The sequence below is a fragment of the Leguminivora glycinivorella genome, chromosome 18 (genome assembly GCF_023078275.1).
Source record: "Leguminivora glycinivorella isolate SPB_JAAS2020 chromosome 18, LegGlyc_1.1, whole genome shotgun sequence".
Lineage (NCBI taxonomy): Eukaryota > Metazoa > Arthropoda > Insecta > Lepidoptera > Tortricidae > Leguminivora > Leguminivora glycinivorella.
In genome coordinates, this window is record NC_062988.1 from 16708228 (window position 1) to 16726097 (window position 17870).

The 17870-nt window shown below is 35.2% G+C and overlaps 1 protein-coding gene across 1 annotated transcript in view; it reads right to left on the reverse strand.

Moving 5' to 3' along the window:
* LOC125235798 overlaps window positions 1–17640 on the reverse strand; it is a 64858-nt gene extending 47218 nt beyond the window's left edge. Inside the window, exons 1-2 of the mRNA XM_048142385.1 lie at window positions 17476–17640; window positions 16595–17345 (exon numbers count right to left, since the gene is read on the reverse strand). Of these exons, the coding sequence (XP_047998342.1) occupies window positions 16595–17237 (643 nt within the window). The 5' untranslated portion in view covers window positions 17238–17345; window positions 17476–17640. The remainder of the gene's footprint in view (window positions 1–16594; window positions 17346–17475) is intronic.
* Between the last annotated feature and the right edge of the window lie 230 nt (window positions 17641–17870).

Genomic DNA, 17870 nt, shown 5'->3' on the forward strand with positions numbered 1-17870 from the left:
CTTTACACCCATGATTTGATAGGGTCGTAAATGACGGTCTTAGATGATTTTTATACAAAACCGGGGCGTAATTGTAACCGAAATGGTACAAATGTGCTAAGTTTACAATTAAAAACTGGAAAAATGTGTCAAAACGTACTTAATATGGCATAGAATAGACATTAGTTTAATGCAGTGTATTATTTATCTAAGCTATCTTAGAAACAAAAAAGAACAAGACTATTTTATATCCAGTTTTGTAATAAAGAAACAAAATTTGCTTAAAAACGATCTACTAATACTTTGGCAACAAGCTCAAAGTAATTTTTTTAGTATTCGCCGCTGTTGAATAGTCAGTAGGTTACGCATTCAGCCTCTAATTCTAGCGGGGAAACGCTTTCGTAGTATTATTATACTGCGACGAGATGTAGGTAATTTAAAAAAAACACTATGGTAATCAGGGTACGTACCCACAACGTATGCACAAACGCTCACGATAATATCTATTTCGTAGCTATATATTTTTTTCGTAGCTATAGCTATAGCTTTATCGCTCTTGCGTATTGCACCAGACTGCATTTTTGTCGGCGTCTGGCGTCGACGATTGCCATTCAGCTACGCCGCCAGTAAACTTTAACAGTAGACTATACTAACATTTAGTGCGACAATAACAGGTGCGTTTCGCTAGCGAATGAGCGTTAGCGTTTGGTGACTTGGCTATGTACCCACAGGTACTTAAAGCATTGACTATAATATTTCTAGGATTGAACTCATAATTAAGATTATTCTTACTTAACAGGTTAAAGACTAAATAACAATCTTCTGTTTTAAAATTATCAAAAATATGCATCAACATAGTAGGTAGTCTTGACTAAAGTTACTATTATTTATTAGTTGGTCACAGTTTGTATACGCGTCTTAACTTGCGTTTATAAATTGGTACTTAACTCTTAGTTATTCTTAGAACTTCTTTCTACTTTATACTTAAAATTACTGTCGTATTAATATAGTCTACTGTTCACAGTTGCTGATTAAAGTTTACGTGATTACCATTAGTGTTTTTATATTTACTTAAACTACGAAAGCGTTTCCCTGCTAGAATTAAATACTGAATGCGTAACTTATTGAGAGTTGAGACAGCGGCGAGTACTAAAATAATAACTTTCCAAAATACTAGATAGTTTTTAAGCAAATGTTGTTTCTTTATTGCAAAACTGGATATAAAATAGTCTTGTTCTTCGTCTCTGCTAAATATTTAGATAAATATACACTGTAACACTAATGTGGCTATTCTATGCCATATTAACTACGTTTTGATACATTTTTCAAGTTTCTCAATTGTAAACTAAGCTAAAAACAGTTGCCATTTGTACCATTCCGGTTACATTTACGCCCCGAATTTGTATAAAAATCATCTAAGACCGTCATTTACGACCCTATCAACTCTAATTGTTCAAAAAAATCGTGGGTGTAAAGGACGTCCACCATCTAACTTCTAAACCGTTTAGTTTATCACTACGGTTGCTACACTAGGTGAAGGATACTAAAAATCTACATATTTTTCTATATACGTCACAAATGTAGGTCAAAAAACTAAAAAGATATAGGTAAACATTTTTCTAAAAAAAAAGTTGTTTTTTGCTTCTCCTGAAAACCTGCATTTTGTCCTTTACGCCAATTGAACCCAAAGGTATCGATATCAGCATTTCTGTTACCATAGAATTAAAACGTATATAACACTCATTTCATCTACCAACTAAGGGCATCCTGTAATCTACATACAAATAAGGCCCGGTTAAAAGTCTCGAAATGTTATGTACATTTTATAAAATTAGATAAGTGTAAATGGGTCAAAAAATTGGGTCCATGTGCAATTGTGCATTAAGTAGGTGCACTTTTCCCAAATTGCTGCATGTATGAAATAAGGCCCATCAGTAACTTAACAAAAAATAAGGTATTTCTTACATACCGAATTAAGCGTAATTGTGTCGCTTAACTTCAAACCTGGATAAATCCATTCTGCTACAAGGTTAATATATATTTTTTATATATTCAATCTTAAAGCAGAATGGATTTAAGTACCCAAGTTTGAAACTAAGCGACACAATTGATAGTATGTATCTAGGAGATATTTTCTTTACAAAATCGTCTTATTCAAGAGCACAGAACTTAATTTAGATAGAAGAAACAAATTCATATATTTGTATAGGGGCCGAGCGTGTCCAATTTTGTACTGAAGTTGATTCTTGCCTGTAATTTTAAATATCTCTCAGGCTCTTCATTGTTCATAATTTTTGTGTTGTTGCAATTGAATATCACGTAACGAGGCATTTTTTATGTTTTGGTTGACTTCAACTTACAAAAATTGACGACCGAAAGCTGCAAGCTGCGAGTAAAGAAAGACGGACAACTCAGTGGATTTCACTGAGTTCATTTGACACGCTAAGTAGATACTGTAAAATATGTGTTGAGACGGAGGAGGTGGTTTTTGGGAGAGTACTTCCAATGATATAGATGGTACATCTAAATAAATACGAGTATGTATAAATAATTAAAATGTTTACCCAGATGTCGCAAGTACAAGCCAGTACAATAAAACCAGAATCGGAGACCCATCATGTACAGGTTGTAACACGGCTTCCATTGTTCACAGGTTAGTTAAATTTCACATCAATAATACACTTCTCGCATGAACTTCACACTAACTGTTTTTATAAAACCGGACACGGACCGTAATTTAGTACAATTTAATTCCAATTTCACGTAGATTTATCCTACCGACTGCGCCATGTAAAATATGTGTTGAGACGGAGGAGTAAATAACACAGATACGTTTGCTTGATCTATGGTATATATGACATCTGAGTTCAAGAGCGCTATGATAAACGCACGTCGAAATAAAGTAAAATTGGCAATATTCACCGATGAGATTGTGCTCTGTGTGTAATGGTAAACATTAATAATATGAAAAGTAATTGTTTCAATCAGAGCATCTTCACTCGTCAATTTCGTCTTACTCTTTAGTTGTGAAACATGGGTGACAAAGGACGGTCGCCGGAAGGAAAAGAATAAAAATATATGGATACCTATATATATTATAATATTTATCCCGTAGGACAGCAGGTTACTTCAAAGTACTTTAATTAACTACCTAATTTTAATGTTGTCTTCGGTTCCCGTCGTCGTTCGTCGTTCGTCGAATCCCGGTAAGGGTATTTATTTGTGTGATAAGCACAGATATTTGTTCCTGAGTCATGGATGTTTTCTATGTATATAAGTATGTATTTATCTATTTAAGTATGGTTTTGTATTTATCTATGGGATATGGGTTAAATTGTGGCGTAGGCGAGAGGCCGGCAACCTGTCACTGCAATGTCACAGTTTCGTTTTCTTTCAACCCCTTATTTGCCAAGAGTGGCACTGAAGCTTTAGTAGTTTCATGTGTTCTGCCTACCCCTTTATGGGATACAGGCGTGATTGTATGTATGTATGTTATCTATTTAAGTATGTATTATTTATTTATTTATTAGTAAAAACATGTTTACATGACATTACAGTAAAACCAATGCGTCACGAAACTTAGATAACAAAAAAGAAAAAAAAAACAGTAAGTAACTGTAAACATGAAAAAAAGAAGCAAACAATAAAGTTTAAAACTAAACAATTTATTTGGGCGGTGACGTAACAGCGTGGCTCCGTTGCGTCGTTTGCCCCGGTGTAGGATTCGGCAAGTTGCCCCGGAATCGCCGAAAAACCACACCTTTCGGCCAGAAGTCTGCGCTCGCGATGGTGTCCTGCGCTATATCGTCGCCTAGCACCCATAGTACAAGCTTTGCTTAGTTTGGGGCTAAGTTGATCTGTGTAAGGTGTCCCCAATATTTATTTAATTATTTAATTACTTACCATAATGTAATAAAATGTGCATTTTTTCGTGGTTACCAACATGCATACCAACCATAAAAATGCTTAACTAATTTGCCAGCTAAATTTAAACCTAGGCTATTTAAACGTATAGATACTTTATATACTTTTATTATTTAGATCTTATTTATACTTTTCGGCAAAGCATTTTTGTTACCGCAGAATTAAAACGTTGGTAATACTCATTTCATCTACCTACTAAGGGCATATGTAATGTCAATGCAAACAAGGCCCGGCTATTAAGTTTCGAAATGTTATGTACATTTTATAACTTGATAAGTGTAAATGGTTCAAAAATTTCGTGCAGTAAGTAAAAAAGTAAAAAGTAAGTATTATTAAACAGAAAAACTATGAACTATGAAAAACATGTGTCCACATGTTCACAACCTTCGATACCCAAGAAGTAGCGCTGCGGAAATAGAGATGGATCGGATATAATCTTCAAAGATGAGCTATCAACAGCGCCAGTATTTGAGTGGTGGCCTCAGAGTGGAAGGTGACCCCGCAAACACCCAGTACTTATGATACACAATACATTATAATATTTATTGCCCCGTAGGACAGCAGGCTACCCCACACTACTTTAATTAAGTACCTAATTTTGTCCCTTTAAACTTAATATGAAATAAAGTCTGCCTATCTTGACCACATTGACCTTGACGCACTGTTTGTTAAGACTTGAACCCCTCTAATTTAGAGTACCATATCCTAAATGCATAGTCCTGAATAAATCCAGTAAGAAACTCTTTGTCGGTCGTCTCTTTCAAAGCCAAACTTAATTTTTTTCTGCTGGATAAACAAAAAGCGTAGCACTTAGGCAACCGTGCCAACGCACACACACGTCATACACACACACTCCTACACACACAAAATAATACACAGAGTACGTTCTACATATATAAAGTTAAGTTTGCCATTATTTATATAAAGTACCAATACTTAGTTATTTATTACAAAAAGATTTAGCTATGTTATCTTGGATGTTAGTGTTGTCTAGCTTTAGATTTAGTTTTAGTTGTAGTTTTAGTTTTAGCAGGCCTCACTGAAAATCAGCGTCACGTTGTGTGTCCTAGGACTCACATCGGGACATCAAGCTGAGTGAGGACCTATTAGCTCAATTAACTGTTGTGTTGTAAATATTGATCGTCCTTACTATGTACTTACCTTTGCGCTAATAAATATTTCTTTCTTTCTTTCTTTCTTTCTTTTCTTTCTTTCTAAATGTGTTTTAGACGACAGACCGTAGTATAAATACTTATCACAAAAATTGATGATTGAATTCATGAACACAATGTTTACACAAAGTTATAAAACTTAAGAAGCGAGCGATGGGCCTTATTTAGAGAAGTAACTATTTAGGGCATTTTTTGATTCTATGTCTGCGAATAAAATATACAAAACGGCATGATTGATAAAACTTAGAAGAAATATAAGCACTGGGCCTTATTAAGGGCAGGTACTGGTACCAACCTGAACAAACTATGTATTACTAAATAAGGCCCATCGTTTTTTTAAATATTTTAAAACATGACTTAAATTATTAATATTATGTCTGTTTTTATTGTGTGTAAATAAGTACATATAATATGACTAATATAACTACTTACCTAATTGGTGTTCGGCAGAATAGTAATAAATAAACAATGATGACCGAATACCAAATTTTCGGCAAAATGGCTGAAAAGACCGAATACCAAATAGTTGCCTAATATTCGTGGAATCTATCGTAAAATACAGCATAACTTTATAATTGTTACTAGTAAACCAATGACGAGAAAAGTTATGCATGTATAAAATAAACCTATACCTGTATGCAATTGTTACGTACCTATACTTATAAAAATATGGACTTAGTATTTCCACAGAATATATAATACAGATTCAAACTTTCACGATTTTTACACATATTTAAAATTGCAAACGGGAGTTAATCGCGTATTACTATGTTTTAAACACTAACCTCCGACGTTTCAAGGACGGCATTGTCCCCGTGGTCTCGGAGCAGACTGGTCTTTTTTGGACCACCAATTTTAAATATGAACATATAATAGTACGTATTTCTAACTAAAAAGTTCGTCAAACACGGTATGTCGATATTTCGACGTAGTATATCGATAACTTTTCACATCACTAGATTATCGACATTAGATGTCGAGTATTTCCCATCACTTTATTTCAGTGTACGTATATAAAAACTTAGCCCCGCCCCTAAATTTGGTGCGATAGGGACAACTGCAGCTCAGGCGCGAAATCCCGCGTAAAAACTGCAAAAATCGAGGTTCCGCTCTCGACTGTTTCCTCCTCCAAAACTTAACCAATCGTTACGAAATTTGGATTTAAAACAAAAATATCAAAAAAAGCAAAACGGTCCGACACAGATATTGATAATAAAAGTCTGTGTTGAAAAAACCATTAATCTAGCTTCAAAAACCAGAGAGGAAACAGGCGAGAGCGTTTGTATGGAGAAATGAGGGGTATCGTAGCGTCTTAATCCTTTCTAGGTACCGCGACTTAAACACAAAATAAACTAGTAAACTACACGGGTATACCTACTGTAAACAGTAGGTATAATAGGCAATGCTCCGAAAAGTTAATTTCCGTTTACAAATTCCCTGAAGAGTTATTGTTGTTTAGTAGATACAGTCAGTATAAATAGTATTAGTGGTAATATCTGTTTATTGTAAAAACATAATTAAAGGTACAAAGGCGTATTCCTAACATATCCTTAAAATTAGCGGATAAAATAATTAAACCCATTTTTTACGGTAGGTAAATGATAGCAAAAAATCATAATTATGAAAATTTTGTTTTAATTTATAACGAAAGTTTTTTTATGTTAATTAACGTCCCTTAAAATATCCGTGACTAATTTGGTAACACCTTATTTAAATCATCCTTGATGGTAGATAGTTTCGACGCGTAGTTTGGTCCGCTAATTTTGAGGCTGATTGTACGTAGGTACACGTGGATGCTATCAAAGTTTTTGGCATTTAAGTTTCGGGCTTAAATGGGTATTTTCCAATCCTGAACATGCGCCAAAATAAATTAATTTTCGTTTAATAATTAATTTCTGCGGTAAGTAAATTATAGAGATCACTGTTAAATATACACAGTATAAGGAAACCATTGAACTTTGGAAATAAGTTCAAAAACTTGAGAGTAGCGAGGATTTGAAAATGTTTAATTTTGCTGTAAAAGTTAATATTTAGAAATTCTTGTCGAGGTCATTCAATGAATAATGAAAAAACATTGATTGAAACAGCTGATTTTGTCATATTTATATGAAAGTCAACATTTTGTCAGCATTATCAAATTTGTACCTATGTGAAGAGGATGTATTCATTATTATTTAGAAATACACAGACAGGTAAGAAACTGGAGCTCACCACCAATAAAAATACACGGCGGATTGTAGCTCTTACTGATGTGTTTCAGCCTGACGTCAATAAAATAAATGAATATCAACTTTATAAAACAAGACACTCTTATGAACTGTTGGACACTACTATCGTATGCTATGAGTGTCAATATACTTCAGGAATAACTTAATTGAACAACACTGGACCACAAATGTTGAACTTTAAACTCAACAGTAGTTTGACGAAGCGAATATAAATATATATATGTCACCGTAAAATTGTAAAAACCGTTAGTTTATAAGTTCATTAGCGAGATTATGAACTAACGTAAAATAATCCGTCTAATTGTGAACTGTCCGTTACGGTTCACAATATTATTAGATTTATTAGTTCATAAGAATCATAATCTCGCTAGTGAAATTGTAAACTAACGGTGTTTACTATTTTACGGCGACATATACATGGATTGATTACTTAATTGTGTTATCAATTTCAATGATGAAAATAAAATATCATTTTCAAATAAAATTCACAATTCACATGCATTCGAGGAATCATGATCAAAAAATATGATTGAACGAAATGCCTTTGACCCTTAATAGGTATTTAATGAAAATCAAAAATTTCACCGAATCGTTGAGTTTCGATATGGGTATTTCCTTTTGTTTGAATATTAAAATGATGCTATTTCAGAGAAAAACGTCAGGTATTTTTATTAACGGCACAAATAGCGAAAAACTCGTTGTTTATTAATATTATGAATTCATTATGGTAAATAAGTATCGGCTGTCGTTATTAACTCGACTCGAAAGTACTATGTAATCTAATACCACTAATAATAAATGTGTCCTTGTAGATAACTTACCCCGATAGTGCTTAGTCGTGGTCTATATTTTAAATTTATTTAATCATGATACGAAGGGCGGCGATACTCATTTCTTTAGCGGTTTGTGGAAACTTGCGGATAGTATAGGTACTTAGTCGATCAGTTACTTATTTTTGCGTTAATTATTTCATAAGTTAAGTGAATACCTACGTCTGTCAGTCTGTTAATACGTCGATGTCTTTCCTGTCTAGGTGACCAGATTACACAACTGTGAAATTGACAAGTCCATGTTTTTTCCGGATTCGCAACCTTCAATAAAAGGCACTTTAGACGGAGGAAAAGTCAAGTCTCAAACAAATTAATTTTCTCTTTGAAAGTTCTCCATAAAATGAGCAAAACAAAGAATGGCTTCTATTTCTCACATTTATCTCGACACTTGGAATCAGATCCCCGTGATTGTTTGTCCACTGTTTGGTTTGCACAAAAGATCATAGACTGTCTTATTAGAATCCGCGTTGTAAGATTTACGACTTATTTTTCTGAAAAACTTACCCAGTTACTTGTAGACACAACATTATTTATCTTTTATGGCTAACTTGACAATAATTCCTGTCAAGTCCGCATTCTTTTTAAAAAAGCGATCTCTTGAAATCCTTGAACTATGGGATTAAATTATCGGAGGGCACTTCTTGTTTATCACAGAATATTTATTTATTTAGAAGTAAAAAAATACAATACATAAGACAGAAAAACTTATGCATTATCATATTACATATACATTTATCTAAATAATATTCAAACCAGTAAAACCCTCATAAAAGAGTAAAACTATTATTCAATTAAGTAGGTAAATATTAACAGTTACCGGCCGCCAGTACCGGAAGCGAGGACCGTCAACTTAAAAAATGCTGGGTTATACGGTTAATAGTGATCTGTGATAGTGTTCCAGAGGTTTCATTTCAATCGGTTACCGAGAATCGGAAACGGGACGACGAAAATTCACCTGACATGAAGTGCATTCTCCAATTGCAATGGCGATGGTCAAGAATCTCATGTTACTGCGGTCATTGATTTACTTACCTTTTTATTGTTCGTTTGGAGCAATGGAAGGAAATGTAAATTAATTTCAGATGTTATTTCGGACAAAGTTTGGTTCCAAAAATAAATGAAACTTCTGGACAAATTATTTAATATTATGTAAATTGATTTAAACTTACAGGATCTTCACTCCTATGGGGCTAAATATAAACGCAAGTTTTACGCGAAATTATGTAATATCATACAATTGTAACAACTACCTACGCCTACGGATTTGACTGTAGTACCTACTTATAACAATATAACATACATTAGCCATAACTTTCTATTTAAATAAATAATAAATAAATAAATAAATAAATATTATAGGACATTCTTACCTTGACTGAGGCCCACGGATCAAGAAGGCTTGTGTTGTGGGTACTCAGACAACGATATATATAATATATAAATACCATAGAAAACATCCATGACTCAGGAACAAATATCTGTGCTCATCACACAAATAAATGCCCTTACCGGGATTCGAACCCGGGACCGAGGCGTAGCAGGCAGGGCCACTACCGACTGCGCCAGACCGGTCGTCAAATTTAAAACACATAATTACGAGCCAATTCATGCATCAAACACTTTTTGACCATAAGGACTCATGAGAAGGCGCGCGACATCGCCTGCGATTTTAGTTACTTTGCGAACTGCTGAAGCTTCATTCAAATTTAGAACACCTATCAAACACCGCAATGTAATAAAATTCCGTTCTCGCACCGTGTAAATGGGCCCTTAGTCAATTGTAAATTAACTGCCAGCTAAAAAGAATTATTCAGAGTCATTTTTCGATTTAAAAAACTAGACTGAAAATATGAGCCGCCTTAACTGACATTGACATTGAAACGCTCAAAGGGTTCTCTATGTAAATGTTGGACCAGTGTCTCAAATCGTTTGCATGTTCTTAAGGTTTTCTAAGTTAGATCATTTTTCTTGAAGGATCAAATGGTAAATGTAGGTCTTAACTTTGAGAATTTCAATTTGCTTTACTTATGAGGTTATTTCTTTGCAACAAGGCACTAATTCGTTTTTTGTAAGTATCTACTTTATGCACTTACTGAATCTTGCTAGAATCAGATATATAGTAGACATTTTTAATTATAATAGTTTAATCAGTTTTATTTTTTCTATTATTAGGCTTTTTAGTAAATATCCTTTTAGGATTTTCTGTCTGTAATTTAAAATTACTAAGATAAATTGTTAGAATCACATGGCTCTGCTAGACTTTATCATATGGCTATAGTGCCTTTTTGTTGTCACACTTAAGTAGATTTATTGTTGTTCGTTTGTGTTTTTGCAAATAAAATGTTCTTCTTTTTGTACATAACTAATAAAGTTGGCTGCAATATATCAATAGTCAATACACATACTATAATTAATGTAACCTACGGGTTGAACGTGATTAATTAAACATTATTTGACCTTTTTTGACGTTTCAATAAGTTTGCACTAGCCGTGCTCACGAAAGATACCACCACTACCACGAAAATAATGAATAATTAAACGAATTGCCTGAAATTAAGTTCTACATTTCTTTATCTATTCCGTCAAATTCAGTGATACAGGTCAGCATTTCGTGAAACTACATTTTGTTGAAATCTAATCTAGAAGACGCAACAAAAAGCATAATCTTAATTAATCGCGTTTTCGATTTATAAGTGACCTAAAATAATTACTCATTTTTCAATTCATAATACGGGGACCACAGAGTAGATTTTACCAGAAGGTCCACTTGGAAACTGGCACAGGACCAACATTCGTCAAACATTGGCCACCGGGATTACCGTGCCAGCGCCGGACAGTGAGTTATTACGTGAGTGGACCGAGGACTGCGATATATGGACCGTGCTTTTTTCCTTTAAAAGTCCATATTAAATGGAAACAAGACATTATATACCTACTTACATTTACAGGCAAGAAGAGTAGAAATAAAAAACGTGGCAACATCGGAGTGTGGTCTTGTGGTTGTACACACATAGATTTGAAAGGGACGACAGTACGATGTTGCCACTTTTTAATTCTACTCTTCTGCCAGCCCAGCCTATATAACACGGTATTTTCAATTAACGAATTGTCAATTCTTGATATCTTCAATAAACCGAGCCCATCTAAAAACATTGAAACTGTGGTGTGTGTAATTACTGGGAAATCAAATGAACAGGTTTAATTGTATACTTTTACACAATAATTATATCTTTTGTCTTGTCAAAATTAAATAAAGCAGCATGGCTGTACCATCTTTTGATTTAGAGTTAATTACGCCTTCAACTACATTAATCTTGTGTTTCGTGAATTTCTTAGTTATGTCACAGAATACATATTAGTACAAGGTTATGTGAAAATCCGTTAAGATTTTACAGTCCACAATTATCGATATGACAATGTTTTCTCCTGACATTCAAACTACTGTAATCATGTCAACTAATTTGGTTAAGTTACTTTTAAATATGGTGTATGTGTATTGTATGTAGTATTCTTACCAATATACCACTGTTACCGTGCATTGTAGGTATAGGACATTGTGTTTTCCGGCTGGCAACATAACTTTCAACCATTAAGTTTATTACACTATCGTGATTAGAATGAGATTAGCGATGACAGGTGAGCTATAAACATAACACACGTCAAAGTTTGTGAAGTGACAACTACTTCAATCCCAAACTAATCGCGGTTCATTAATAACTCAACTCACTTATGAACATCGATTCGCTACGTGCTTGACTGGTGCTGCCCTTATTTTGTGGGCTTTTCCATTATAAATTGTATGGTGTCATATTAGTTACAATGGCCGCCGACTATAAGATGACGTGTATTTGTGATAATTAGCGCAATTCTGTCACGCACGTTGCACATTAGGTACAGATGTAGTGAAAAAGGGTTTCCTTCGTATTTTTCCGGAAACGTTCGTATTTTGTCATGCTAGTTCAGTCTATGTCAGTACATCTTGTACTGATACTGACTGAAATAGCATGACACGTTCGTACGTTTCCGTAACAATACGAAGGCAAATCTTTTCGCACTACATCTGTACATTTTGTCATCTGAAGACCCATATCCGCTAAACACGTAAAATAATTTCGCCCACTATTTCAACACAGCTTCGACACGTAAAGTATATTTATTCGGCACACCTCCTTGGTACGCAAATTGGTCGTGCTCAGTATGCGGGGCACACTGCTCGACGGGCCCGGAATCGCAATGGTGCCTATTATTTTATACAAAATTGAAATGTCAGCGGGTTCATTTTGTCACAGTCCGGTTGCTGCGCAGTAAGTTTCGCGTTGTAATCGCACTTTAAATTTGGGTTGGAAGTTGGACTATTTTTATAGACGGATAAAGATTTTCAGGAATAAGTAAATTTGTCTGAAAGTAAAAAGCCACTTTATAGTATAGTATTACGTCAGGGAAAAAGTATTTTCGTATTTTCTATGAAATAAGTTGGAATAAAGTAGTTCAAACTGCTTATATCTGGTTGGCTTTAACATTATCATAAATAAGATGACCTTTTAAATAAAATAAAAAAAAATCTGGCCAATTCTATTTCCTTCCCGGTGCCGAATGGCATTTCTGCGACGCGAAACAAAAATGAAACGCCGCGAAAGGTAGTATTTTTCTTTTCAGAGGTAGAGGTAATCCTCATTGGATACGGCTGGCCCGGTATTCGATAGCATGTGCCCGACTCGGTTATGCTGGAAGTTTCCTCCTAGCCGCCTACGGACTAAAGCCCTCCACCCTGTGTAGTAGTTTTTTACCAGAAACTCGGCGCTATCGGTATACGCTTTGTTTCTGAGTGTGTGTTTGTGTGATCCAGGAGAGTGATATGTGCATGTGATGATTTGTGGAGTGTAATGTGTGTACCTACGTCTTTACAGTGTAAGGAGTGAACATGTGTTTAATTCAATGGCTCTGTCGCGCCAATACGCAAGAGCGATAGAGATAGATATCGTTTCGCGTTTCGTTCCGTGAGCGTTTCGTGAGCGTTTGTGTCATTCGGCTATACGTACCCTGGTCAACAAGTGAATCTAACGACCATTGACGACCATTTTGAAGTTTAAGCACAAAAAACAAATAAAGCTGTAAGAAAAGTCTGTGATACCTATTTCTGGACCAATGGCAATGTTAGTAAAAGCAGCACAACGGTGGTTTAAGATTTGTTTTACTTAGGGAATTTATATTTCAAATTGTAAATGAAATGAAATGAAATATTTAGGCATATTACAATGCGCTTATGAACGTCAAATAAAACTACGCCGGCTCTAACCCTACGCCTCAGCCTCGAGAAGATTTCAGTCCCCCCTCAGTTGGAGGGGTGTATCCACTATCAATTACATCTAGCTCTTTCTACGCGGGTGTTTTAATATTCTATTTATGTTATAAAATTTGTGTCTATTTTTTTTTTTAATACTAACTAAAATAATCTAACTGACTAAATAGTTTTTTAGTAACGCCTATATTAGCAAGCATCGCAAGCGCAGACTTCTGGCCGAAGGGTGGGTTCCGGGGCAACCTGCCGAATTCTACGCTGGGACAGACGACGCAACGAAGCCTCGACGTTACGTCGTCACCTAAATCTAGTTAATATTTTGTTATGTATTTTTAGTTACACAGTGCTTTGGTTCTTACTGTTATGCTGTGTAATATATTGGAATAAAATAAATAAATTAGTATGGATACAGCCAAGGTACACATCAGTCTAATATTCAAATTGGCTGACTGTACCTTGCCCTTTGTTTTAAGTGAATATTAGTATACAACTTTATTCAAACATGTTGTTATGGTAATCACGACGAAGGGTTAACAGCGGGTTTTAGTTCCAAGTTTCTACTAAATTATGTTGAATTTAAATAATGTAAATACCCGGAAATACATACTAAATATTGCTCGCTACTGTTTCTATTAAAATATTTAAGGTATGATTTTAAAATGTAATTTAGCATATTGTTTTTATCCGGAAAAAAGGCGCGGTATTCATATATCTATTACTTTCTATGTATTCATAAATATATATTTCACATTAAAAAGAGTATTTGCAGTGAAAAGTGGATTTATAATTGGTACTATATAGATTTAAAGCAGACGCTATTATTATTTGACCGACCTAACTTTACCTTGATGTTATGTATACCATATATTTTATTTAAATAATGTGTAATGATAACAAAATACATAGTTAAATATCATAGTAATTAGCTTATTAACAACAACCTTTAACTATAACACTTAATTCTCGCGCCTTATGTACAAACCTTTAACTATTATTAAATTAAAACAGGTCTTATCCCGTAACATTTAATATAAATAAATATCGGGTAGTTTTAGTGTTGTTTACATCTCCGGTGACACTTTGCTGGGACGTCAGTCTTCTGCGACCACGGCCAGCAACAGCAACAGCAACCTGGCCGAAACGTTGGGAAAAAAAGGTAAAAATAATGTTAATTAATCGCGTTCGACCTGTATGTGACATTAAACCTTTCACTATTATTAAATTAAATCGGGACTTAATCGCGTAAAAACTTACGTTTATATTTATTCGTCGGATGTCGTGAGTGTTGTATGTAGGCAGAGTGGCAACCCTAGCGTAACAGTGACTGATGACAATCAAGTGCGGGTAGTTCGAAAAACTCGTACAGCTAGAAGATGTTGATACAACTCCCAGCCAGTCTACCCGTGACCACGGACATAATGTCATGTCCGAAACGTCGGGTTAAATATAAACGTAAGTTTTTACGCGATTAAGTCCCGTTTTAATTTAATAATATGAGTGAAGATCGTGTTAGTTAAATCAATATAACCTTTAACTATATTTATAAATTCAGAAAATAGATCATAATATTATTTAATGTTACCATTTGGTTACTATTTTATGGTAACATAACGTAACTAGAGATGCGCAAAACGCTTCACTGAGATGAAAAGATTGATTCATATCTTTCGCTCGCGGTGATATATATCACTCATTTCGCTCATTCCGCTCATTTCGCTCAGTGAATCTGTCAGACTATTTTGAGCAAGATGGCGAATCGTGAGATACGATACCGCCATATTGCCAAACCGCGAATCCTTCCGAATCGCTCCAAAGCTGTCATTCGAAACATTTGCATCGTTTCGCTCTTTTGGTTCGGCCATTCGAATCATGAGTGGGAAAGAGCGCGCAAGTAACTCTGAGATAGGTGAGTTGAAGAGTGAACGAGTTCAGTCAAAAGATATAGTTCTTTTAAATCACTCACTCGCGAACGACACATCTCTAAACGTAACTATTACTCTCAACATGTCCTTATAAATACAAAAGCTCCGCGCCGCGAGAGTGGCCATCTTCACCTCATCAGCAGGGACAAAACACTAGGGTGACCATCTTCGCGGCTGTTAAGCGGACATTTCCTCATCGGTTAAAAGCCCGCTCTTACGTTTCATGGGCCGTGATTTCTTACGTAGTCCTATTTTGGGTCATTCTATTTTTCATCGGCATGTAACTAGAATAGCCATTATTTTCGTTTTATATTGTGACGAAAAAGGGTTTTAATAAACTATCAACAATGTTGTTTAATAATTGAACGACTGTAAACATTATGAATAACAGTATCTCAATGGTCCTCAATTGTGTAACTGTGTGTGTGTGTGTTGTCTAATTGTCTAATCTCACTAGGTATGGTACAGTCACGAGCTTTAATTTGGGACCCACCTAAGGTTGAATATCGTGTAGCAAACTTTCGCTATTTAGAGCTAACATTTTAAAGCTCAATCATGTCAATGTCATAATGTTTACCATCGACAACTCTTTACGTTTCTAGGGGCAACCGTGTAAAAACGTCAACCGGAACGAGGGCAAACGAACAACAAACTTTTTGGTCCGGTGGTTTATTTTTTTTTAAATCTGTGATACGGAAATAAACAATAAGTAATAAAGTTTCAATTGATATAATATTCATATAAATCAATTGACATATTAAGATCTTTGTCAAAACAAACTTTTTTATTCTTTATAATTATTTATTAAGACATGACGCAAGACTACAACGAAATTAATTTACATCTTTTCAGTAAAATGTTTAACCAAATATTCAAAATCGCGTATATCCACCGTAGTTATCAATGACAGCCTGGAGCCGGTCACGCATGGATCCAATCAATTTCACACATATGTCAGTACCCCTAAAACTTTCCCAGACCATGTGGCAATGATCCATAAGTGCTTCTCTAGTTCTTTCGTTTCGATTTGACCATTTTTGGACCATTAAGCCCCATAAATTTTCGACTGGATTTAAATCGGCACTCTTTGCAGGCCACGGAATAGGATTTATATTTGCTCTATTATTGTGGAACCAATTTCTAACGATTCTTGCCGTATGAATGGTTGCGTTATATTGAACAAAGTTTATTGGAGCAACATCCTCTTGTGGATAATATAGCTGCAATGTTGGAAGGACACTCTCGTCTAATAAATCGACATATTCTTGAGCAGTGGCCCTGGGTGGTAAATCGACAAGTTCTCCAATGCCGGCTGAACTAATCCAGCCAGACATGTTAACTGTAATGCGACCAGACGCGTTGTTAGCTAAGACGTGGTCTTCGGTGTATCGCGTCCTGTCGATCCTCCACAAATGCAGTCTGCCTGTTTGGGAAGATTGAAAAGTCTTTTCATCGATGAAAGCCGTAGTCGTCCAATCAAAATTTAGATATCGACGTGCGAAAATAAGTCGAGCAGCTTTATGGGCATCCGTCAAAGCAATTTTTTTTGCAGGCCGCCTGTGATGCACGCCCATGGCGTGAAGGTGCCTTCTAATTGTTGAAGGGTGGACTTCAAATGCTTCTGCAAAATGCCTCGTTGGCGTAAAGGCATCCATAATATATTGCATTTGCATCAGGCGGCTCTGCTCTTGTGTTATAACTTGCGGGCGATGGTTGTTTCGACGTAAGTCTATAATATTTTCCTCGTTCCCGTGACGTCGAACCCAACGGCGAACTGTGTTCCTTGTCACATTTATTTGTCGTGATATCTCGCGGATTCCTACTCCTTGTTCGTGCAAATCAATAACTTGTAGTCGTATTTGGTCACGATTAGCCGCAAGCATTTTATTAATTGCAAAATTATATTTTCTTAAAATGTCACAATAAACTATTTTCTTGACTGACACTGACACGACATATGTTCGTAATTAGAAAATCGTAATGATCATAGACTAAGGGCCAGTTGCACCAACCACATTTGACAGACACATCATCGTCACTCAGCAGATTTCTATGGAACTTCTCATACAATAAAATTTAACGAACGCTTTAATGGTGCCAGACGGTTTGGTGCAACCGATCCTAAGGGTAATAATAGCTTTTTGCAAAAAGGTTATCATTTCAAGGGTCGATTAGATAAGACATTTTATGTCATAGCTTGACATTCAACATTATTGCAGTTTCGACCTTATTGCATTATGAATGTTCTAACGACATTTAACGAAAATGGGTCACAAATTAAAGCTCGTGACTGTACCTTGTTGTACAAATTGCTAGATTTTCTTACCCTCTTTAACTTTTTTCTCTCATTCACTCAAAGGTTCACTGGAAGAAATTCCTCAAAGGGATACGGTCGCCTTTGTACTTCACATCTCAATGTAATGTTATTTTTAATGTGTTTTTGTACAATAAAGAGTTAATACTACTACTATTACTACATTTTTATACAAATTCAATACCTGACTTACGATGACTGC